The sequence below is a fragment of the Centruroides sculpturatus genome, unplaced genomic scaffold (assembly GCF_000671375.1).
Source record: "Centruroides sculpturatus isolate CEXI.00-Female unplaced genomic scaffold, Cexi_2.0 scaffold243, whole genome shotgun sequence".
Classification (NCBI taxonomy): Eukaryota; Metazoa; Arthropoda; class Arachnida; order Scorpiones; family Buthidae; genus Centruroides; species Centruroides sculpturatus.
This window is the reverse complement of record NW_019384457.1, coordinates 107,922-135,551: the sequence shown is the minus strand read 5'-3', so window position 1 is coordinate 135,551 and position 27,630 is coordinate 107,922. Positions and strand designations below refer to the sequence as shown.

The 27,630-nt window shown below is 28.6% G+C and overlaps 1 protein-coding gene and 1 pseudogene across 1 annotated transcript in view; both read right to left on the bottom strand.

Moving 5' to 3' along the window:
• The window catches only part of LOC111620697 (uncharacterized protein KIAA1109-like), a 185,047-nt gene that overhangs the window by 149,454 nt on the left and 7,963 nt on the right, over nt 1–27,630 (bottom strand). Inside the window, exon 3 of the mRNA XM_023362685.1 lies at nt 16,365–16,508. Coding sequence (XP_023218453.1) covers nt 16,365–16,508 — 144 coding nt within the window. The remainder of the gene's footprint in view (nt 1–16,364; nt 16,509–27,630) is intronic.
• LOC111620704 lies at nt 2,125–4,156 on the bottom strand (annotated as a pseudogene).

Sequence of the window (27,630 nt, the reverse complement as noted above, 5' to 3'; positions counted from 1 at the left end):
GGAATTTTTGGAAATTCCCCCCCCCCATGAGGGAGAGAGTTAAGAATTACCCCAAAGAACTTGGCTTCTACTGTACTATTTTAGATATGGTTTTTTGTGTTTTTGCAGGAAATCAAACATATTTTTAGACCCATCTAAAAATTCTCTAATTAGCCTTGGAAGAGGGGAGACCTAATTCTAGCACCCAGTGAAAATGGGAAAGATCAAATATATAACTAAAAAGGTTATCTTACATAAAGGTTTATCACACCGAATGACCAATCAAACATATTTTAAAAATTCTTTATTCCTCTACTGTACACAATTTAAAGAATTTTTTAAATGTTTTAGATTGGACACTCGGCATCATAAACTCTTATGTAAGATAACCTTTGTAAACATAAATCAAATACTATAATATTATATAGCAGAAAGGTTAGAAGTACAAAATAACTAATAATCTTAGTCTTTGCTGTTGTTATTTTTTGCCCAAGCAATGCTAAGGTCATCTACTAGTTTTATCATAATTTTAGCATTACAAAACTAATAATTTTAAATATCAGTAAATTAAATCTATTATTAACATAATAATAATAATAAATAATATAATTATTAATATTTCAATAGTTATTATTAAATCCTATAAAACAAAAAAGTTATTTATACTTTTAATTAATGCCAAAATTTACTATTAACTGAATTAGCTTTTGAACTCTTTCAAATTTAAGCGTAAATACAAAACTTCTCCTTTAAAATATTTTTATATTTTAATATAATGTGAAAATTATTAATTTAGCTTTTAATTAATTTTAGAATAAGTTTAATACTGTATTAATGAAATAATATTCCTTCTAAAATTTATTTAATATAATTAGTTTACAATAAATAGCTTTAATTTTAATTAAATTAAAATAGTTAATGAAAAAAATTATTACTTGCTGAAGGAAATAAAAGTTCAAAAATGACAACCACTAATAAGATAGAAAAACCATGGATAATACATTATCAAAGCGAATGTTATAATTATGTCTTCCTGTTATGTTTTTATAGCAGATAGACATTATAACATTTAAAAATGGGATTTTCAGTTCTTAGTTTTTAATAAATAAGTATTTTATAAAATATAATTCTGTAATTATTAAATAATTTATTTGAAAGTGATTATATCTTTTATCTTAATTCCTGTATCAAATAAAAGTGATTTTAATTGAAAAATAAATAAATATATTTATTTATCACATATCAAACAGAATTAAGATAATTAATCATTTATTTTCTTTTTAGAGTTAGTCATTATCTAAACTGTCAGCAATAAATTCATAGAATTTTTGAATAAATTTGAAATTCTTTACTAAAAATTGAAAGTTATATAAACTCAAAAATTTTATTCACTATATTTGAAAGTCTTCAAAAATGAAATTTAAATGTAACAGCCTTAATTAATTAATATTCACACATCGCATTTTGTTCATTTGTTACTTGTAATTTCAAATTTCACAAATTAACATTTTCAAATTTTTACATTGGTAAATTATATTTATTTTTTTTTGTGCAAATAATTAAGTGCATGCTTCACACTAATCTCCAATTAAAGTTAACCATAATTCATTAAACTTATTAAGAGATTACAGCCTCATGAAAATAGGCCGTTCATAGTTTGAGTCAGAAAAAGAACAGTTTGTTATTTTCTAAAAAAATTTTTGAATGAATTGAATCTTTCCCATAAGCCTATTCATGGTACTTGTGCTCTCCTGTGTAATCCACAAAAAGGCAATAGAAGAGTAGGTAAAATGTGATGGGAATTGAAGAGTAGGTAAAATGTAGTGGGAACTGAAGAGTATGTCTCCATTCCCCACCACATTTTTGATGGGAGAGCTTTGTCAGAAATTTTAGACAGTTCTGTCCCACAAAACATTATTGACCCAGAATACCACTGAAAATATGACATGTTTAAGCTAGGAATATCATTTTAAACATACTATATATATTCAACAAAACACACCCAGCAGGGAAATAATACACAATCCAAATACATCTTAAACTGCTGAGATAATTTATTAAAACTAAACAAACGTTTTCAACCTATTCAATAGGGTGAAAATGTTGTTTTAGTTTTAATAAATTATCTCAGCAGTGTAGTAAGGTTTATTTGGATTGTGTATACTATATATAATTATTTTATTTGTCAAAATTCAGTTATAGCAATGAAAAGAGCAAAAATTTATAGCCTGCTAACTACAGGTATAGGACAAAATAATAGAAACACATGTGAAAGAATGCAAAATATTTATTAGTAGGGATTTGGGCCACCATTGGCCTGAATTACAGCTTGTATCTGTCAGAAAATTTAAGGGAATTTACAGCCATTCCTCTTGCAGAATGGTCTCAAGTTCAGGTAGTATGCGTGGAGGAGGAAACCGAGCATGGAATTTGTTCTCTAAAATCACCACTCAGACTCAATGATGTTGAGATCAGGGGACCAAGGATACCACATGAGATGTTCCACTTTATCATTATGCTCATCCAATGTTTGAACACAGCGAGCTGTGTGTACAGTGGCATTGTCATCTTGGAATAGAGGACGTTCTCCAGGAAACAGAGTATGAAGCATAGGGTGTAAATGATCTGCGAGAATACTGTGATAATGCTCGCCTCTGACCTTCTTCCTCAGAACTACGAGTGGCCCCAAGCCACACCACAATATCACTCCCCACAGCATCACAGAGCCCCCTCCATGCTTCACGGTAGGAACCAGACAGTCAACATGAAATGCCTCTGCCAGTGTTCGCTGGACGAACACACGTCCAGTTGTCTGAAATAATGTAAATGATGATTTGTAAGACCAGATAACCTGTTCCCATTGTTATTGCGTCCAGTTTCGGTGGTCTCGGCACCACTGTCATTGCTTCATAGCATTCTATGATGACACTAACAGCTTTGGAATGGCTACTCGGCCATGAATGCTCGCAGCATGCAGCTCCCGTTGAATAGTTTTGGTGGATACAGGGTTCTGGAGATGGGTGTTCATCTTGGAGGTTATCTGCTGCAGTGTAGTCTTACGTTTTCAGGCGACTATCCTCTTCAACACTCATCTATCCTGGTTGGTCAACTTCGACTTTTGTCCAGGGTTCTGCTTCGCAGAGGACACCTTTCCCAGTTTTGTGTAGGCTGTCATAACCCTTGACACAGTGGACCTTGAAACACCCATAAGGTTGGCTACTCTAGTCACGGACTATCCAGTGAGGTGAGCTCCAATAATCATGTCTCTTTGCACGTCGGACAGGTTGGACATAATGGTGCTTTGCTGGGAACAGAATTTTCTCATGCAACTGTCACACCACCAAATGCTCATCTGATACCTTCCCTTTCACCGCCACTAGATGGCAGACTGCTATGACACGTGACAGAGCTGTATTGGACAGTCAGAGTACAACACATTTCAAAAGGGGTGTTCCTATTATTTTATCCTATACCTGTATATTATTATTATTGAGTCATCAATGAGTTGAGTAATTGCTCATTAAAAGTGTTCTTAGAAAGTTCATCTTTCATTAGACAGACTATAAATATGTAAAAATACAGTGGTACCTTGTACTTCAAACACTCTAACCTTGAACATTTCAGAGTTCAAACGCAATCCAACAAAAATTTACCTCAGAGTTCGAACAATGCTTTGAGGTTCAAACTGTGTGCGCAGTTAAAAAATTAAAAAATTTTGAAGCATAAGCACAATCTGTTATCTGTCCAACTCATCTCTCATTCTCATGTTATGTTTGTATCTTTTCATTGCTTTTTCACTTTATTTTTGGTGTGTTTGGTTATTTAATACTGTATTGTGTGTTATTCGTCAATTTTTAACAATTTCTTCCTATAATGTTTCTTTGTCAGCAGCTTTTTGGGCATCACCTATGATTTGTATCCTGTAATTCAAAATTTCCTGAACAGAACTTTTTAAATCACATTTGGCACATTCAAATTTTAAGAACATCTCCCTAATATAGATTACAATTGTTTTCACTGTTTGTACAGCGTTATATCCTTTTCGAAACTCATAAAGCATAGTATGCCCAATATGCTTTTTATCCAAATACTTGATTTTATTCAAACAAAGTACAAAGTAAAGATTTTAAAGTAAGATTCTAAACAAGGGATAAAATCTAACATTATCTACAATTTGTTAAATTTCACAACTGTTATAATTAAATCACACACCTATGTTAAGACGCTGGAGTCCAACATGTGTGACCAACAAATGCAGTTTTCATTTTATTATACTGTATTTACATATTTTATTCATGTTTTCATGCTTTAATTTATTATTAATACATTTAATTGTTGTTTTTACCTTAAATTATGTGTATTTGCTGTTTTAAGTTTATCGAAATGGGTATTGTTCAAGGTCTGGAAATGGATTAATTCACTTTCCATTATTTCTAATGGAAAAAATTGATTTGGACTTTGAATGATTCAGTGTTCAGACAAACTCATGGAATGAATTAAATTCAAAGTATGAAGTTGTACTGTAATAATAAATGTTGAAATAAACTAAAAATACCTAAGTAGGAAAAAATTTTAACATAAATAATAACTGTAACATATTTGATGTTTAAAGAGCTACTTGAAGTCAGGACAAATTCATAATGTCAACATGTATTGTAGGCAAGGCTTTTGACAGTTATAAGTGTCACGTTAGGTATAAAGTAAATAAGTGGTAAATAAAATAATTGCCACTAATGTCATCATTGTTGACTTTACTAAGAAAGTTGCATGTCTACTACAACATCCAATGACACAAGTTCAGAAATCAATTACTTAGATCTTATTCACTGTAGAGAATTAACATATATTAAAACTGACAGTTAGCTTCTAAGCAGTTCTCTGAGAATTATTACAAAGAAAGAGACAAGTACCAGAAACTTATCAACTTTCAAAATACAAATAAGAATGTCTAACAGTATCTCTTAAAACAGAAAGAACTAAAAGCGATGCATGTATGTCTGATGGTTTCCAGAAAAATTATGATGGCAGATGATTATGTGCAGTGCATAAAAGATTTTTCAAGATTTTTATAGATGTTCTTAGCATATTTAGACAAAATAAAAGCTATTGAGTAAGCTTGGAACTGAAATTTAAAATCAACAGATAACCTGCATCCACTTTCAAATGTACTTTAAAACACAAATAATATGCAAGTCATTCACAATAAATAACAGTATTATGGTTAACAATGAATTTAAGATGAATTAAAGACAGGATTGAATTGGAGTGTAACAAAATTTGAAGATAATTCTTAATAGGCATAATTCTTATACGTAATTATGCATTCAGATAACAAAATTATGTTTTTTTTTTTTTTTTTTATTAGATAAGTGCACCACTCCTATGGGAGTATAACACTAAGATACATAAAACAAGATAAATGATTCAAAGTAAAACATAAAATTATGTTGGTACGGGAAAGATAAATCATATTCACATACATTTTATTAGTGAAAAACAATATTCTAATAAAAATTGTAAAGAAAATTTAAATCATAAATTAATTGATAACATTCTGATTAACTGTACATTTCAATCCAAATAATACAGTTCTCTGTCCTGTTTTACTTTTCAGTGTCAAAGAGAACAATATAGTTAAAGATTAACATTTTTTTTAATCAAAATAAAATATTGATCTTAAATAATTTCAAATAATTATTTTTAATATTTTTATTAATAAATTTAAACAGTAAAAATATATTAGTATTTATTTATTCATAAACTTAAAAATATATATTAATCACATTTTAAATAAAAATTTTATAATTTGGAAAAGTCAAGAATTATTTAATTTTTTAACTTTAATAAATTAATTATTAATTATTTTAAGAATACTTCTAAATCAGTTATATTTTAAACTAATTATACAACATCTGGTCATACTTCAACTGAACACATGGATTACCATATGTTCAAATGAAGTTATTTGCAATTACCTTAATTTATCTTGAATTTAGCTAGTAAATTGAATTAAAAAAAGTAACAAAAATTCAATATAATTATTTGTAATTAAACTATAAGAATTATTTAAATTTTTAAAATTTTTATAATAAACAACCTTCAGTTATTTCTTTATGAACATATGGGTACCACCATCTAAAAATCAGCCAACCATCTTGTGCACGAATTGTGTAATCTTCATTTATGTAAGCAACATCTCGAAACATTATTTTACCCGAAAGGACAGATACAGAAAGAGAACCTGAAAAGAAAAGTATATATAAATAAATTAAAATGAAGAGAGAAGATTATCACCAAGAAATTTATATTACCTAGTACTATATCACTAACTATATACTATTAAATACAGTAGACCCCCCCTATAACATGGTAGATATGTTCTGTTTTATATGAATTCTGTGTTTTACCAGTCACTTAAATACATGAGCCAATCACAGCCCGGCACATGTGCAGTTTAGGGACTACGGCTGTTTGAAAGGTTTTCTTCCATAAAATTAATCAATTCTAGACTAATTTGACTCAACATTTCCAAAACACATATAATTTTTTGGGAATAATCCATATAAACTATGCTATAAACAAATAATTGTAGGATTACTTACTGAGTATGCACCATTTGACAATGCCATTGCTTAAGCTTGTTTTTGTTGCGGAGCGGCGCATTGAAGGGTGGATGCGTGTTTTCTGATAAGTTATTTTTCTGTGAAAAATTCGCTGAACTTTGGAGACATCATTAATATAAATATAATTTTTATGGGCGTTAAATAATAAATGGTTTTTAGTAGGTCCGCTGCTCGTTTAAACTCAATGGTTGTGCAATATCTGCTATTGGTCTAGATTCGACTAATCCTGTCGTGACACAAGTCGGCAATGACGTTTTACCGTATTATAAGAGTCTCTTTTAGCATGTTTATACAAATACGATTGCAATTTTTTCACCTTGTTATACGAATCCGTATTATATGAACCCGTTTTATAGGGGGTCTACTGTATACTATACACTATTAATTATAATTACTACAGTAATTTTGTGTGGAAGCATATATCCTGCAGAAAATTATTAAAACAGAAATAAAACCTTTGTATAATCTTTCTACTGTATACATCAATGGCTGCCTCTGGAGTCATTGACGTATACAGTATATATGACACTTACTGATTATGTAGTTTAGAAGGTATAATCTCAAGCATCAAAACATTGTTTTTCTGTTACACTTCATTGTATATCTATTATAAAATAAGTTAAATGAAAAAGTCTTAATAGCTTTCATTATAATAGTAGGAGTGTCTAATAATATCAATTAGAGAGTAGATTAGCATACAGAAAATAAACAGGCAAGAACTAAAGACAAAGCATACATGCCTTTGGTTGTTTTGAGAAAAAAATTGATGGCAGATGAACATGTTCTGCTGTGCGAAGAAGTTTTCATGTTTTCTAAAGAAAATCTTCATAACTTTAGACAAAGGAAAAGTTGTTAGATGAGTTCATAATTGATGGTTAAATTTGGAAAATAACTGATAGTTGCTTTCAAACTGACTTTTAGATACAAAAATAATTATTAACTTAAATTTTTTGTAAAATTTTATTTTAATAAAATATGTATTAATGCTTTATAATTTGGATACATTTCTAATAATACTGAAAGTCATCAGTCCAATTTGTATCTAAATTTATATCATTAATAAAGTATTATTATCCCATCTTACAGATAATATCCCAATTAGATAATCCCATCATATATATCTTACAGATATATATGATGGGATAGCTATTATCATACATTATTAATTAACACTTTTGCTGCTGATTGACATGATTCTGTGTCATATGACACTCCTCACCACATATGCTGATGATGTGATTTTGTGTCACTCAGATGCTGGAAGTTTTTAGTAAATTGTACATGTTTTTCAGATGTTATTTATTATTATCTGGAAGTGTAAGAGACATTGTAGAGATTAAATTTTATTGCTTGGTTTCATACTTTTTCAGGACATATTTAATTAGAATGGTTTTTCATCATTTTTCCCCCAAGAGGTGCTGGTGACTCACTTTTGCATCATCACATATAATTCCATAAATATTGCACAAAATAAAAAAAATTTTTTTATTCTTAATCTGTGTATAACAGTGACATACTTCATAAAAACAGCTGGCAATGTTGTTGCTGGTCTTTCCTGGCATTGCTTATTTGTTTTAATCCTCAATAATTGTTATCATTACTTTTAAGTTTTTAGATTTACATGAAATTACAGGTATCCTTCATTCAGCACAGTACTTCTATAACACAATTTCACTCTAACATGGTTTGAAAATTGGGGATATCCCCCATAAAACACAACTTCCAGGTTTGCTCTTAGAAATCCTCTGTATAAAATTTCACAATTTTTAACTGTAAACTTTGTTATTCAATATCTCTTTTTATTCAAGTAAGCATGCCTGTTGTCTCAAATTTTTCCATGGATTTTAGAATATTGAAATTTTCAAATTATTTTGTGCTTTTCATCAGGTTTACTTTAATGAAAACTGATAGGATAAGGAAGAAAAAATTTGTAGTAATTTTCCTATCAACCAGGTGTTGTTATCATTGCTTTCAGACTTTAGCCCTTAAGATTGTCAATGTGTTTTGTTTTTATAGATTTGTATTTAGTAAAGTTTATTTAAACATTCTTAAGTAAGTGTCATTAAACTTTTTTTAACCTTAGGTATTACTTACCAATGAATGATTACAGTGATACCCCAAACTTACGCAATAGGTGGGACCGAGTGATAACCACGTAAGTCAAATTCACATAAGTCGGTGTATAATTTCGCAATTTGTGTAAAACCCAAGTCGGATATATGTAAGCTAATAAATGTTCTCATTAATCTTATCTCGTCTTTTGATTCGTTCACAGTTAGAAGAAATCACCACATAGAGTCTCTCAAGTCTCCGTAGATATAACAAACACAGAAATAAATAACACAAAAAAAATTGTGGCGATGTGTCGATTCCACGCGACACGTCTGAACATGTAAGCCGAACAATAGTGTGGGGGGATTGAGTAATCGAGAGTTGCTTGGTGCTCAAACAAAAGACGAATCGACGAGATTTGAAAATTGTGTAACTCCAGGTTCGTGTAAGTCGGGGTATTACTGTATTTCATTCGTAAAAATGACAAATGAAATACAGCGCATACCTAGACAACAAAACTATAAACACAAATTCTGGAAAAAAGTTGCTTGGTACTTGATTGAATAAATGTGAATATTAACACTTAATATTAATGCTAATATTGAGATATAATACAGTACTTTTAATTGTAATTGTTAATTAATTATTGATTGGAAATAAATTATTGATTGCTTTAATAAACATATTTCTCTTAGTAAAGAAAAATAATAGCATACTTTAGATAATTTCTGGAATATAACCCTATTGTGGCGACAGCTTTGGTCATAAATCCAAAAGTCACCACCAGGAGGTACTTTGAACTTAGCAAACCTGGCAACCTGACCCTATGACCTCACTTTTGGGTTCAAACTTCGCCAGGTGCACATGTGTATCAATTCTATATTCACCCAGTAGTGTAGCATCGTAACCTATGTAACATACAGAATTAAAATTAAGTTTTCAAATTATTTTGTCTGTACCTTGATACTGTACTGTAAAGTAATTACATATGAATTAGCACTACACCTATGTTGTTCATTAGTCCTTTGTTTCATATATCACAGATTATCATAACACTGCACTTTTTCAGAACATAACTATTATGTTATATAAGGGATACCTGTACTAAATATAAATAATTACTCCTAAAATGTGTATCATTTAATTATTTTTAAAATATTAGCCTTTTCCACCTCTTCAACATATAAAGATTTTTGGTCTAATATCAATTAAAATTATAATTAATAACACAAAAAATATTTAACTTAAGGAATTTGATTTAAAAAAATAATTTTTTATATTTTTACCCCAGACCTAGAGTTGGGGTTAGACAAATATCAAGTTCTTAAAATTATTTTATTAATATATACATATTGAAAAAAGAACATAATTGGCTTATTCTATCAAAAGTTATAAAAAAAATCAAAAAACATTACTATTGGGAGTGGATATCATTTTTGAAAAAAATACAGTTATTTTTTGAACTAAACTAAAAATTTTTAAACTAAAAATTTGTACAAATAAAAAGAATTTTGCAACTTGAGAGCTTTTTGAGATATGATCTCCCACTCCCTTAATATCTCCCAAACCTGTGGTCCAATTTTCCTGAAAATTTCTAGAAACATTTTTCCAATACACAAATCCTCCCTGAAAAATTTCAGAAATTTTCAACAAAATGCACAGAAGCGTCAAATTACTAAGCTTCAAAATGGGTAAAAAAAAAAAAGTCAAGTTCCACACACAAATGTCCATACATACAGAAAAACTCCTTTTTGCATTTCTCGACATTTCAAGGTTTCAAGTCCAAAAATGTAAAAATCTTGGGGAAGTCATTTTTTAACTGACCATCATACTTTTATAAACAAAGCACATGAAACCAATCTATAGCAAGATTTTACAAGAAAGCAAATGTTTTCAACCATGTTTAATGTGTATTATTAGGCTAACTGACCTCTGCAATTCAAATGGAGTGTACCAAGATTCTGAATACTGAGATACACTGAGCATTCAATGATAAACCAAAAATTTCCAGCAAGATTCTCAATTTAAATTATGTTCTGTAACATTTAATCTGAAGAAGGCTTATCAAACAAGCCAAAAACATTTGTTTTATTAAAATTTGTTTGCTAGAAAAGTGCAAAAGGTGTTTCTAAAGTTTTTTTTTTTTTATCCTGAAGAAGTTCCTGCCTTGACAATTATTAATATTTTATATATTAAAACTTTTGAATAATTTGTTAATTGAATTTAAATCAATTTTATTATTTCTTAAATAAAAACATTTTCCACAAACAGTATCACAAAATATGATTAATCTATGCATGAATGATGTTTATCATTAGAGAAAAAAATTTTTATTGAGATCCCTTATTGTAATTTACAGCCCTTTCAGAATTTTTGACCTTAGAATCTTTTGCATACAAAATATTAAGTTTTCATATCTATTAAATTTCTAACAAGTTCATGATATAAAAAGATTTCTAAATACTTTTTATATCATGTAAAAAGTATACATGATATAACTTTTAAAAAATAGTGAAAACATTATAACTGTTTTGAATAGAAAATTTAAAAAAAAAATCAATAAAAAAACTATAAATGGATAAGAAAAGAAGACATGTACAAAATTTTCAGAAAATTCTAAATAATTCATAATTTTTTAAAAATAAATCCTAGTCAAATAGAAATTTACATTTTTATAGATTGAAAATTTTTTTTTTACTTTTTGAAACTTTGTAATGATCTTATAGATTTTTATTAATAGATATATGCTTTTGAGATGTAATCAAATTATTTGAAAAAGTTTAACATTATTCTTTCTTGCAATTTAAAGATTTTAAGTCTGCAAAACAAAAAACATGAATTTGCACTATCTCAATATATAATAGACAGTTAAACTTCTAAATTTGCAACAGTGAACACTCAAAAAGTTACATTTTCAATATAATTATTTTCTGGTTTTTTTGTACTAAATATGAATTAAAAATTAATTTTGAAAATATATTCTTATAAATTATTACTGAATTTTCAAAAAAGACGACTACATAAAAGTTTCACGCACTCTTAAAACTTGTAGAGCCGGCACTGCCTGTATGTATTTTATTTTGTAATATCTTGTATTAATCTATTATATTAATTTATTGTGTTGCACTAACTTCAGCTTCATGTAATACTTAACCTCCTTGTAACAAACTAAGGTTCAAACAACAAAGAATTGATATTTATGTTTTATCTAACTGAATAAATAACTGAAGAATAAATATAGCATATTTATTCAAATCTTTTTGTATTTACTTCATCCTCAGATATTTAACTAACTGAAGAATGAACAGTTGGAGGAATTTAAAGTTAAACAAGCAATTATTTATTGTGAAATCATCATAATGCTGGGCTGTAATTTAAAATATATGCTCTCCACCCCAAATTAGTGTCTTGCCCTATACATCATCCTTTTCCTGTTAGCAATACAGTAATGCCAGTAATCTATCTAACTCCTTTCAGAAGAAAGTTTTTGAATTGACGTAACATGACTTCCAGTTTGTATCAGAAGTTTATATATAGTTAATCAGGGCCTCCTGCCCCTGATCTTTCCATATCTGGTCTCAGCTTTCATCTATATAACTCCATTTTGAAGATTAAGGAAGGACAGACAACAATTTAGAGGTCTACAATTTTTTCAAATTGCAGCCCAAAAATCATATCTCATATTGGAATGAACAAAAATAAATAAAACAGAAAAGATCTTGCAGCCATTTCTCCAATGGCTCAAAAATGTCTTATTTTATTTTTGTTCCTCCAAAAATGATGTAACAAGTGTATTTTAGAAGTTTATCATTTTACTTTGAATTATATTGATTTATTCATTCCAGGTCAAATGTTTATCCAAAAACATCTTAGTATATTTAATTTATATTTTGTTTTTTGTTCTAGAAAAAGCATTTAGTCAAATTATAAATATTTATTTTTTCATAATCCAAAATTAATTTTTTATCAATTTTCACTTCTTCCATAATTTACATTATAAAGAAAGTCATCAAGAAGTATACAAAATTTTTATTCTGTCTAAATTAAAATAGTGATAAATTTATTTGAATGATTTAAATTACCAAACAATCATTTTAATTAATCATTCAAATCTATAAAACTCTTTCTTTCAGCTAAATTCTAGCAGTTTTTTAAATGCTTAACATCAAAATGATGATGTAATCACTACATTTTTCACATTAAGCACAAAATGTGAAAATCTCCAAACTATATTCAATATACCACTATTAATGAAATTTTTACTTAAATTCAAATGAAATTTAAAATAATTTATTAATTTTACATTTAATGTATAAAATTATTAAAAGACTGAAGTATTTTTATTTAAATAAGCTTATTTAAAAACGAAAATTGTTATAAATTGTTCACTATAAGAATAAATCAAGACACATATCTAAATAATTTGTTTAATTAGACTGGTTTTTACAGTACACTATGAAAAATTGCACAATTGTCTAGTGCAGTATTTCCCAATGAGGCAAAATTGAACTATTGTTGACCAAAATAATTTTTAGTAGATAATTTTAATTTTAGACTAAGAAATTTTTGTAACTTTTTTGTAATTTTTTTTATTTTGGGGTTAAAAATTATCAAAATGAATTCAAATCTTGGTGAATGAGTGAATCATTTAATATATTTCAAATTATTTCAATAATTGAATAATTCATTATTTTTCATTTGAATTAAGCCATTGTAATTAAATTTAATATTTTTTCTGCATAAAAATTCCCTTAAATTTTCATATAATAAAATTAGATTTTCTATTAAATAATAAAAAGAAGAAAAATTATTGTGTAATAAAATCACATTTCCAGAAACAAAAAAAAAACTATAAAAAAATATTCTCAAAACAAGCAAAACGGTAAGGCTGATTTTTGGGACAAGACAATGTCTCAGAGACTCAGGACTCAACGCAATCGTTCAAACTTTGCCGGCCTCAGCCATTAGGCATTTTGGTGACATTAACCTAGCCAATGTTGAAATATCTCTCCATTGTGTGTCACCCCACGTTAAATTTTTGTTGATGCCAAACGAAAATTTCTCATTTTTGAAAAAAATAATCATGGCTATTGTATTGTCTGAAATTATTTTATTTTGCACAAACAAAATAAATATATTAATAAATGTAAAAACAAAAAAAATTATATTTCAGAAGTTACTTTTAATATAAAATTATAATGACTGGTGCCATCCAGTTTCAATAATTTTCTGATGCTGAAATGAGATATCTCGGGTCAACTGGTCAAGTCAGCAGGTCACGACCAGAGAGGTAAATAGGTTTTTTCAAAGACTCATTTGTCAAAATTCGATTTCGCAATGTTCGCATTTCCAACTTTCCAACAATATATGCATGCAGAAATTTTGCACTCTTGCCTGTTTGTAGAAAGATGTTGTCATTTTTAACAAGTATTTTATTTTGACTCAGTTCTCGGTCCCCTGAGTCTGGTTTTTTTTATGTGCACATGATTTTGGCACTTAATACTCTGTGCCAAATTGCAACTCCTGACATATCCCCCTTATTCCTCTAAGATGGGGACTAGGGTTTCTTTCCCGGGATCCCGTTTTCCCAGGATTCTCGCCATTTATTCCCTACGAGAAAAATCCCGGGAAATTTTATTTTTCCGGGAAATCTTGCATTTCAATAATAATTTACTATGTCAGGTTTTCTTTCTATTATTTATTATACAAAAAGTTGCATCTTGAAGACTCACCTAAGAGAGAAATTTTGAGGTTTCTTGCTGCATATTATTACCTATGTTTTACAAGTCTCTACTTGTTAGTTCATGTAATATCTATGTATTGTGTTTGCGCATCATTGAACAGCGGAGACTTGCTGAAAGTAAATATCACTCATCGCACTTTAGTTTATTTTTTATTTCATCTTTAGAAGTAAAATAGTATTTTTTTTTCGTAATCATTAAAACTCCCAATGAAACGCTTTATTTTACTTTCATCTTATAATGTAGGAGAACATAAATTAATTGAGCCTAACGTGTCCGTATGGGTGAGATTGGCCCTACACTTTTAGTTACTTACTAGAAAATAAATTAAATTATTCAAATTTATGATATTCCTGTATGATCTTTTTTATTCATATAAAATTCTATTTTACTATCTCATCCCGGGAAAATAAATTATTTTTCTCGTAATCCCGCTGGAGGCAAATTTCCCGGGAAATGAGAAACCCTAATGGGGACCCATAATGGCACTGCGTTTTATAAACAAAACATAGTCTTGACAATTAGAAAAGACAATAAATGTTTTCATATTTTGTCCTTTTCAATATCTAACAAACAAGTCTTTACAGTGGAGTCAATCTTTTATTTGAAGTTATTCATCCATAGTGATATGCAAAAATGTTAAAAATTTCAGAGTGATGGCACAATTNCTATTAATGAAATTTTTACTTAAATTCAAATGAAATTTAAAATAATTTATTAATTTTACATTTAATGTATAAAATTATTAAAAGACTGAAGTATTTTTATTTAAATAAGCTTATTTAAAAACGAAAATTGTTATAAATTGTTCACTATAAGAATAAATCAAGACACATATCTAAATAATTTGTTTAATTAGACTGGTTTTTACAGTACACTATGAAAAATTGCACAATTGTCTAGTGCAGTATTTCCCAATGAGGCAAAATTGAACTATTGTTGACCAAAATAATTTTTAGTAGATAATTTTAATTTTAGACTAAGAAATTTTTGTAACTTTTTTGTAATTTTTTTTATTTTGGGGTTAAAAATTATCAAAATGAATTCAAATCTTGGTGAATGAGTGAATCATTTAATATATTTCAAATTATTTCAATAATTGAATAATTCATTATTTTTCATTTGAATTAAGCCATTGTAATTAAATTTAATATTTTTTCTGCATAAAAATTCCCTTAAATTTTCATATAATAAAATTAGATTTTCTATTAAATAATAAAAAGAAGAAAAATTATTGTGTAATAAAATCACATTTCCAGAAACAAAAAAAAAACTATAAAAAAATATTCTCAAAACAAGCAAAACGGTAAGGCTGATTTTTGGGACAAGACAATGTCTCAGAGACTCAGGACTCAACGCAATCGTTCAAACTTTGCCGGCCTCAGCCATTAGGCATTTTGGTGACATTAACCTAGCCAATGTTGAAATATCTCTCCATTGTGTGTCACCCCACGTTAAATTTTTGTTGATGCCAAACGAAAATTTCTCATTTTTGAAAAAAATAATCATGGCTATTGTATTGTCTGAAATTATTTTATTTTGCACAAACAAAATAAATATATTAATAAATGTAAAAACAAAAAAAATTATATTTCAGAAGTTACTTTTAATATAAAATTATAATGACTGGTGCCATCCAGTTTCAATAATTTTCTGATGCTGAAATGAGATATCTCGGGTCAACTGGTCAAGTCAGCAGGTCACGACCAGAGAGGTAAATAGGTTTTTTCAAAGACTCATTTGTCAAAATTCGATTTCGCAATGTTCGCATTTCCAACTTTCCAACAATATATGCATGCAGAAATTTTGCACTCTTGCCTGTTTGTAGAAAGATGTTGTCATTTTTAACAAGTATTTTATTTTGACTCAGTTCTCGGTCCCCTGAGTCTGGTTTTTTTTAAGTGCANTAATTATTTGTAATTAAACTATAAGAATTATTTAAATTTTTAAAATTTTTATAATAAACAACCTTCAGTTATTTCTTTATGAACATATGGGTACCACCATCTAAAAATCAGCCAACCATCTTGTGCACGAATTGTGTAATCTTCATTTATGTAAGCAACATCTCGAAACATTATTTTACCCGAAAGGACAGATACAGAAAGAGAACCTGAAAAGAAAAGTATATATAAATAAATTAAAATGAAGAGAGAAGATTATCACCAAGAAATTTATATTACCTAGTACTATATCACTAACTATATACTATTAAATACAGTAGACCCCCCCTATAACATGGTAGATATGTTCTGTTTTATATGAATTCTGTGTTTTACCAGTCACTTAAATACATGAGCCAATCACAGCCCGGCACATGTGCAGTTTAGGGACTACGGCTGTTTGAAAGGTTTTCTTCCATAAAATTAATCAATTCTAGACTAATTTGACTCAACATTTCCAAAACACATATAATTTTTTGGGAATAATCCATATAAACTATGCTATAAACAAATAATTGTAGGATTACTTACTGAGTATGCACCATTTGACAATGCCATTGCTTAAGCTTGTTTTTGTTGCGGAGCGGCGCATTGAAGGGTGGATGCGTGTTTTCTGATAAGTTATTTTTCTGTGAAAAATTCGCTGAACTTTGGAGACATCATTAATATAAATATAATTTTTATGGGCGTTAAATAATAAATGGTTTTTAGTAGGTCCGCTGCTCGTTTAAACTCAATGGTTGTGCAATATCTGCTATTGGTCTAGATTCGACTAATCCTGTCGTGACACAAGTCGGCAATGACGTTTTACCGTATTATAAGAGTCTCTTTTAGCATGTTTATACAAATACGATTGCAATTTTTTCACCTTGTTATACGAATCCGTATTATATGAACCCGTTTTATAGGGGGTCTACTGTATACTATACACTATTAATTATAATTACTACAGTAATTTTGTGTGGAAGCATATATCCTGCAGAAAATTATTAAAACAGAAATAAAACCTTTGTATAATCTTTCTACTGTATACATCAATGGCTGCCTCTGGAGTCATTGACGTATACAGTATATATGACACTTACTGATTATGTAGTTTAGAAGGTATAATCTCAAGCATCAAAACATTGTTTTTCTGTTACACTTCATTGTATATCTATTATAAAATAAGTTAAATGAAAAAGTCTTAATAGCTTTCATTATAATAGTAGGAGTGTCTAATAATATCAATTAGAGAGTAGATTAGCATACAGAAAATAAACAGGCAAGAACTAAAGACAAAGCATACATGCCTTTGGTTGTTTTGAGAAAAAAATTGATGGCAGATGAACATGTTCTGCTGTGCGAAGAAGTTTTCATGTTTTCTAAAGAAAATCTTCATAACTTTAGACAAAGGAAAAGTTGTTAGATGAGTTCATAATTGATGGTTAAATTTGGAAAATAACTGATAGTTGCTTTCAAACTGACTTTTAGATACAAAAATAATTATTAACTTAAATTTTTTGTAAAATTTTATTTTAATAAAATATGTATTAATGCTTTATAATTTGGATACATTTCTAATAATACTGAAAGTCATCAGTCCAATTTGTATCTAAATTTATATCATTAATAAAGTATTATTATCCCATCTTACAGATAATATCCCAATCAGATAATCCCATCATATATATCTGTAAGATATATATGATGGGATAGATATTATCATACATTATTATCATACATTATTAAGATAGCTATTATCATACATTATTAATTAACACTTTTGCTGCTGATTGACATGATTCTGTGTCATATGACACTCCTCACCACATATGCTGATGATGTGATTTTGTGTCACTCAGATGCTGGAAGTTTTTAGTAAATTGTACATGTTTTTCAGATGTTATTTATTATTATCTGGAAGTGTAAGAGACATTGTAGAGATTAAATTTTATTGCTTGGTTTCATACTTTTTCAGGACATATTTAATTAGAATGGTTTTTCATCATTTTTCCCCCAAGAGGTGCTGGTGACTCACTTTTGCATCATCACATATAATTCCATAAATATTGCACAAAATAAAAAAAATTTTTTTATTCTTAATCTGTGTATAACAGTGACATACTTCATAAAAACAGCTGGCAATGTTGTTGCTGGTCTTTCCTGGCATTGCTTATTTGTTTTAATCCTCAATAATTGTTACCATTACTTTTAAGTTTTTAGATTTACATGAAATTACAGGTATCCTTCATTCAGCACAGTACTTCTATAACACAATTTCACTCTAACATGGTTTGAAAATTGGGGATATCCCCCATAAAACACAACTTCCAGGTTTGCTCTTAGAAATCCTCTGTATAAAATTTCACAATTTTTAACTGTAAACTTTGTTATTCAATATCTCTTTTTATTCAAGTAAGCATGCCTGTTGTCTCAAATTTTTCCATGGATTTTAGAATATTGAAATTTTCAAATTATTTTGTGCTTTTCATCAGGTTTACTTTAATGAAAACTGATAGGATAAGGAAGAAAAAATTTGTAGTAATTTTCCTATCAACCAGGTGTTGTTATCATTGCTTTCAGACTTTAGCCCTTAAGATTGTCAATGTGTTTTGTTTTTATAGATTTGTATTTAGTAAAGTTTATTTAAACATTCTTAAGTAAGTGTCATTAAACTTTTTTTAACCTTAGGTATTACTTACCAATGAATGATTACAGTGATACCCCAAACTTACGCAATAGGTGGGACCGAGTGATAACCACGTAAGTCAAATTCACATAAGTCGGTGTATAATTTCGCAATTTGTGTAAAACCCAAGTCGGATATATGTAAGCTAATAAATGTTCTCATTAATCTTATCTCGTCTTTTGATTCGTTCACAGTTAGAAGAAATCACCACATAGAGTCTCTCAAGTCTCCGTAGATATAACAAACACAGAAATAAATAACACAAAAAAAATTGTGGCGATGTGTCGATTCCACGCGACACGTCTGAACATGTAAGCCGAACAATAGTGTGGGGGGATTGAGTAATCGAGAGTTGCTTGGTGCTCAAACAAAAGACGAATCGACGAGATTTGAAAATTGTGTAACTCCAGGTTCGTGTAAGTCGGGGTATTACTGTATTTCATTCGTAAAAATGACAAATGAAATACAGCGCATACCTAGACAACAAAACTATAAACACAAATTCTGGAAAAAAGTTGCTTGGTACTTGACTGAATAAATGTGAATATTAACACTTAATATTAATGCTAATATTGAGATATAATACAGTACTTTTAATTGTAATTGTTAATTAATTATTGATTGGAAATAAATTATTGATTGCTTTAATAAACATATTTCTCTTAGTAAAGAAAAATAATAGCATACTTTAGATAATTTCTGGAATATAACCCTATTGTGGCGACAGCTTTGGTCATAAATCCAAAAGTCACCACCAGGAGGTACTTTGAACTTAGCAAACCTGGCAACCTGACCCTATGACCTCACTTTTGGGTTCAAACTTCGCCAGGTGCACATGTGTATCAATTCTATATTCACCCAGTAGTGTAGCATCGTAACCTATGTAACATACAGAATTAAAATTAAGTTTTCAAATTATTTTGTCTGTACCTTGATACTGTACTGTAAAGTAATTACATATGAATTAGCACTACACCTATGTTGTTCATTAGTCCTTTGTTTCATATATCACAGATTATCATAACACTGCACTTTTTCAGAACATAACTATTATGTTATATAAGGGATACCTGTACTAAATATAAATAATTACTCCTAAAATGTGTATCATTTAATTATTTTTAAAATATTAGCCTTTTCCACCTCTTCAACATATAAAGATTTTTGGTCTAATATCAATTAAAATTATAATTAATAACACAAAAAATATTTAACTTAAGGAATTTGATTTAAAAAAATAATTTTTTATATTTTTACCCCAGACCTAGAGTTGGGGTTAGACAAATATCAAGTTCTTAAAATTATTTTATTAATATATACATATTGAAAAAAGAACATAATTGGCTTATTCTATCAAAAGTTATAAAAAAAATCAAAAAACATTACTATTGGGAGTGGATATCATTTTTGAAAAAAATACAGTTATTTTTTGAACTAAACTAAAAATTTTTAAACTAAAAATTTGTACAAATAAAAAGAATTTTGCAACTTGAGAGCTTTTTGAGATATGATCTCCCACTCCCTTAATATCTCCCAAACCTGTGGTCCAATTTTCCTGAAAATTTCTAGAAACATTTTTCCAATACACAAATCCTCCCTGAAAAATTTCAGAAATTTTCAACAAAATGCACAGAAGCGTCAAATTACTAAGCTTCAAAATGGGTAAAAAAAAAAAAGTCAAGTTCCACACACAAATGTCCATACATACAGAAAAACTCCTTTTTTGCATTTCTCGACATTTCAAGGTTTCAAGTCCAAAAATGTAAAAATCTTGGGGAAGTCATTTTTTAACTGACCATCATACTTTTATAAACAAAGCACATGAAACCAATCTATAGCAAGATTTTACAAGAAAGCAAATGTTTTCAACCATGTTTAATGTGTATTATTAGGCTAACTGACCTCTGCAATTCAAATGGAGTGTACCAAGATTCTGAATACTGAGATACACTGAGCATTCAATGATAAACCAAAAATTTCCAGCAAGATTCTCAATTTAAATTATGTTCTGTAACATTTAATCTGAAGAAGGCTTATCAAACAAGCCAAAAACATTTGTTTTATTAAAATTTGTTTGCTAGAAAAGTGCAAAAGGTGTTTCTAAAGTTTTTTTTTTTTTATCCTGAAGAAGTTCCTGCCTTGACAATTATTAATATTTTATATATTAAAACTTTTGAATAATTTGTTAATTGAATTTAAATCAATTTTATTATTTCTTAAATAAAAACATTTTCCACAAACAGTATCACAAAATATGATTAATCTATGCATGAATGATGTTTATCATTAGAGAAAAAAATTTTTATTGAGATCCCTTATTGTAATTTACAGCCCTTTCAGAATTTTTGACCTTAGAATCTTTTGCATACAAAATATTAAGTTTTCATATCTATTAAATTTCTAACAAGTTCATGATATAAAAAGATTTCTAAATACTTTTTATATCATGTAAAAAGTATACATGATATAACTTTTAAAAAATAGTGAAAACATTATAACTGTTNGATATCTGCTATTAAACATCTTTTGAAGAAGTGGGAGGATGTCAGAACAATGGTCTTAGAATGTCATCCAAACCAGGTTGAGGTTAATGGGCTTAGGGATCTCTACAATTACAATGCTATTAATTACTTCTAAAAAATCCTAAAGAAGAGAGAAAAGCAATCGACATTAGACAGATTCTTTAACCCCCACAAATGGGAAAAAAACATGACTAATAAAAATGCAAGACTGTGTATATATGTATTTTATTATTACATATAAATAAACGTAGTAAAAAAGTGTACATTTTTTATTTTTTGGAGTCTCCAGAATGAATTAATCAAATTCCCATAAAACCTATGGTAAATCGATAATCGGTTAATGAACAGTTCGGATAGCTAACAAAGTCATGGAATGGATTATGTTCGTTAACCAATCACCCACTGTATTTTATTTAACTATTAGGATCATTGCAAACTCTGTAATCTTTCTTGTAGAAGGGAGGGTAACAGAATTTGCAATGATAGTAATGAAAAATTATTTAAATTATACTGTCAAATAACAAGTTTTTCAATTTAAATTTATTCATTACACACTGAATATTAATATATAATTTATATTTTAATGTGTCACTTAGAAAATAAACTTTCTAAGTTTTATAAGAAATAAAAAGTAGATAAATAAATAGTATAAGTTTATTGGAAACACCTTGAACTTCTCCATGAACTCCAAAGTTTCATTTACCCTATGTTTCTATTATGTTACAAACAATCCCATTAATTAATATTTAATGAAGACAGAAAAATTTGAGATTACTGAAGTTTAGTTGCTTTCAATAAATCTTATTTTATGGTATAATAATTTTATAATATATTTTATAATCTAAAGAATTTAATTAAAGCATATTGAAATAATGTTTAAAATATAATCAACAAATTTGTTAAGAAATTATTTAATAAACAAATTCTGACATTATAACACAAAATTTATTTATGGTTTTAATAGATATCACAAAATTTAATAAAAGTCATTCAAGGAATGTGGCTTCATGATGTAAATAAAGATGGAAAAATTCAGACTAGAGAACTACGAAAAATAATTGAAAATTATTGTTGTTGTTTAACAGACATTCAGTTTAAGATGTAAGCAATAATTCTTTAGCTTGTTTTTAAAATATTAAATGTTTTTATTTAATGTTAATAATTACTTATAAATATGAAAGTCAGTAAATCATAAATATTATATTTATATTAGGCTTATGCGTCATTACGATCCTCAACATAATAACACTATTAATTATAAAGATTTTCTTATTCGATTGGGTGTAAATGTGGCACATTATCAGTATCTAATGCCTAAAGATATAGTTGAGAAGACTTTACGTTGGCCAGAAAAATTATCAGAAGAAGAAATGACTAAAATTAAGTAATATATCCTCTCTTTACAAAACGATTTACTATTTTAGTAACTATATAACCAATTATCCTTGAATTATAATATGTTATATATATCACCCAGCTCATCGCAAGAAATAGTGCACAGAGAAGCCATGCGAAGTTAGAATCTAGAGAAATATTTTCTAAAGTAGTTGTAGTTGTATTTCGATTTATAAAAGAAATTCTGTTAGAAGTAAATCCAGAATTGGAACTAGAAGATTCAAGCCTGTAAGATATATAATTCACAATAAATAAAAAGAACAGATTTCTTTATATTCTTGAAAAATTTTAATACTTATAAATCAAAAAACTTTTATGAACTTTTTAAAAATTTCAAATCAAACTGTTTTATCAAAAGTTTAAATTTACAACATTTCATCTATCTTTAATAGTTCTGTGTTCTGGAATTCATCTTGACAAATAAACATTCAGAATTATAACATTTAATTTACTAAATACTAACAAACACAGGATAGCACATAAAAATGCTTTACATTTAAAAAAAATCATATTTCTTTTAATTTTAAACTTACCGTAAATGCAGTATCTTTTACAAAAAATAAACAAACACAACAAAGGTTTATTAATGCTGTAAGATATACACAAAATTATTATTAAAATCATGATAGATACGTAATGTTTCTATACAAATCAATAAACCGTCTTAGACATTTCTCCCTCAGTTGGTCAACATAATATATTGACATGTGTATTCATTCTACCTTGGTGAACATATTCTCTTCTCAAATCATTATTTTAGCAACACAATAATGCTGTTTTTTCCCAAACTTATCACAACTTCTATATGTTATAATTCTCTTTTTTTTTTTTTTTTATTCTTTTTAAGAACCTTTAAGAAAATGCATTTTGGCCTCATATCCCTCTTAAGTTGTTATACAGTTGTTACACATTAAAATATGCATTAATCAGATTATATACCAAAATACTGACAATAATCCTTATGCAATTGCTGATTATTTTTGTAAATAATCATAGCAATTGCATAAGGATTATTGCCAGTATTTTGGTAAATAATCAGATGAATACATAAATAACATATATATCCTATTCTAACAAATTAAAATTTCAAATTTATTATTTTTATTAAATATATATTATACTAGCATATGTTATTTTTTTGCTCAGGCAAAAAATAACAATAGCAAAGATTAAAATTATTAATTTATAGCCGATTTTTCATTATAATAGAGAAATAACCTACTTGATGATAACCTTACTTGAATAAACTGATAAATTTTAAATTCTAAAATCTAAAATAACTTGTTTGGAACATTATATTTCAATTCAATATTTCAAAGTTTTGAATTTGGAACGAATTCAAATATTTGTTTGAATTAGTTTATTTTGGACTTATTGTTTTGGGGTTACCTGAAAGGTGAAAATGATTAAAATATTTATTAATTGCTGAAATGTATACTATAGATACCACTATTTATTTTCTTTCTTTATTATTTACATTTTATACTGACTAAAATTAACTCTCTTTCCCTCTTTCCCTCTTCCCTCATGGGAATGGAATTTCCAAAAATCCCTTCTTAATATGCATTCTAATAGTGTATCCTATTAAAACGCAGTCAAAAACGCAAAAATCGCATCTAAAATAGTACAGTAGAAGCCAAATTCTTCAGGATAATCCTTAACCCTCTCCCTCTCCCCCACAAGGGAAATTTTGAAAAATCCCTTCTTAGTGTACATTCTCACGATGTAACCTAACTGTGTACCAAATTTCAACTTTCAACTCCTAACCATTTGTGCTCTGCACTTATTATTATTAACCCATCTCAATTATATATACAGTGTAACCCCGGATAACAACCAAATCAGTTAACAAACTTTTATTTTGCAAAAATTTTGTCTCAGATAATGGACGAAATTCAGATAACGAACTTAACAGTTTTTTTGTGTCAAATTTGTAAGCTTGCTGACTTTTAGGGGGAAATCAGTTAATTGTGTGTTGGTGATGGTCTAGGGCAGAGGTGGCGAACCTGTGGCATGTTGAAGAAATCATCCAGCACGTAACATATTATACGCGGTTTATCATCTTTTTCAATCAGGTTCTTTACATTTTACTCTAATTACAGCATATTATTTTATTTATTTAAATATAGTTTTTTAAAACTCTTTTTGTCCTGTAGGCACTAAGATGGCTTTTTTATTTAGCAAACTCCAAATGGAACAGTCAGATGGTGAAGAATGGATCATCACCTAAAAATTTTCTGGAGTTTTGATCTCGGGTCCACAAGAGTGATAAGCTACCACTTTGACCGCTCAGCCATTCTGCCAAATTTAAACATAGTTACTACAAGTCTAAAACTTATGCATGCATAATCATTTTTAAAGAAAAGTATGCTTAATATGCTTACTATGTGGCATGCAGACTCAAAAAGGTTCGCCATCCCTGGTCTAGGGTCCATTCGTACATTGGTGGTGGCAGAGGAAACAAAGATGACAAGTATTTTACAGTGAAAATTGTTTATTAGAACAGGAAGATGCTTACATATTTGAGGTAATTGGAAATGGTTTATTTATAGTATTTTTTCCCAGGAGCGGCGTATCGCTGGTCCTACGATAGTGCAAGTTGACCCAGAGCAGATAAGATGGATTCGCTCAGTCACAGAAGCGATGGTAGGTGATGGAGCTGTGGTGACTGGAGTGGTCTGCGAGACACAACACAACTTAGCGAGCACGACTTCAGGCTTAATCCAGGTGAAGATGACACAGATTAATCGTCGTAGAATTTTTAGGAGAACTGTGTTTTGACCTGAGATTCGGGGTTTTTATAGTATTTCTTCCTTGAATCTCACCTTTTGATTGGTCCTATGTCCCATTCCTCGCTTCCCGATTGTTTTCTTCTTTGTCTCCAGGTGAAAACCGAAACCAGATCAGGTCACGAGAGAAGTCCGTTCCAAGGCGTCTATTTGACACCCGTTCGTCAAGTCTGATCAGAGATTGTTGATAAACCTATAAGCCTTGTGCTCATAATTTAGCCCATTGTTTCTGCTATCTGTCATTTTGAAACTTTAATGATCATATGTGATGTTTTTATACCCATCAAATCTTTCCCCTTTTCCGAAAATTTAACCTAGATCGACTGTTTATGAGCATGTTTCCTATATTTTCATCAAAGAAAACCCATTTTACAAATAAAATTACAAAAGTGCCAGCTGCTAGAATGAATAAATTGTATTTGTATTACTTTCTATGGGAAAAATTGTTTCGGTTAACAAACAATTCGGTTAACAAACGAAGTTGCGGAACGGATTAAGTTCGTTAACTAAGGTTCCACTGTATATAGATAATTGATGCCATTGGATAGTATATTCTTTTCTGTTATATTACTACCTAACTACAATCAAACAACATTGTTTTTTCAAAACTGTAAGCGTACAGCATTTCAAAGTAAAACAATAAAACAGTTCCAAAAATAAAGTGAAACAGTTATTCATAAATTTTTTGTTATTATTATTTTTATAATATATTGCTGTAATATAGGGTAAAGTATTGTTATTTTACACTGTTGAAAAATAAAGTGCCCATCAGTGCTTGAATGGATAAAACCACTGAACACTGGAAGTTGGTTATGGGTTTATGTTTCACCAACTGGTTGGTGCCATATAGAGTTTTCCTGATTTTCTTGACACATTTAACACCTAAATAGATTGTTTCCAATAGAAAGTCCTACTGGAAGGTATCCACCTAAGCAGATCATCCACAAAATGAGAATTGTAATTGTTTGATTTGTTGGGATAAGACAACACAACATTTAGGAAATCTAAGAAGGAAAATGTCTCCCGATAAAATTTTCAATAGAAAACTGGCCCCTATTTTCATGTTGGACAAGTGAAGAAACCCAGAAAAGTTCCATGGCTGATCTACTGTCGGACACAAACCTACAACCAACTACCAATATTCAGTGGTTTTAAGTTTATTCACTCAGCCACAGGTTAAAACTGTAAAAACTATCTAAAATAAATAGTATACAACGGGAATCGTTTCTACTCAGAAGAAACACAGTAAAGTATTAATATTTTTTTTATAATATAATTTTAAAATTTCTCGTATTTGTTCTGTTCCATAGAAACTATGCCCAGGGTGGTTTGAGCTCACTTATAAACCCTTATATATCATTTAATCGCGCTTTCAGTAGTTATGCCACCGCTGATAATTTGTAAATCTTACTAAACTTTTAATCAGTTTTAAAAATGAACATCTTCCAATTTTGAAATATAAAAGTAAACTTTTTCCCAAATTTAAAAACATATTATTTAAATTATAATAATTGTGAATTTATTAAAAGCACAAAATCGATTCAAAAAATAACGTAATTCAAATGAGATTACAAAATTTAATTCAAAATAAAGTTCGAACTTGAGTCACTCGTCCTTCCTTGCAGATGATAAAAATAGAAAGTCGAATAACTCAAAACTTCAATTATATAAATCGAGTTAAATAACACACTTACGTAGATGACTCCATTTTTGTTGAGTTTTTAATCACACATAACACTAACTTTCCTCATTTCCAATATAGATCGAATATCCTTATACTTTATCTTAAGATATCCACATTGAAGTAAGTTTGTTTACTTCTGAATTCAATAAACAGCTCCACCTGCTTAATGATAACTTGCTATTACGTTATTAATTATAAAATTAATGTTTTAAATTTTAAAGTAAAATAAAC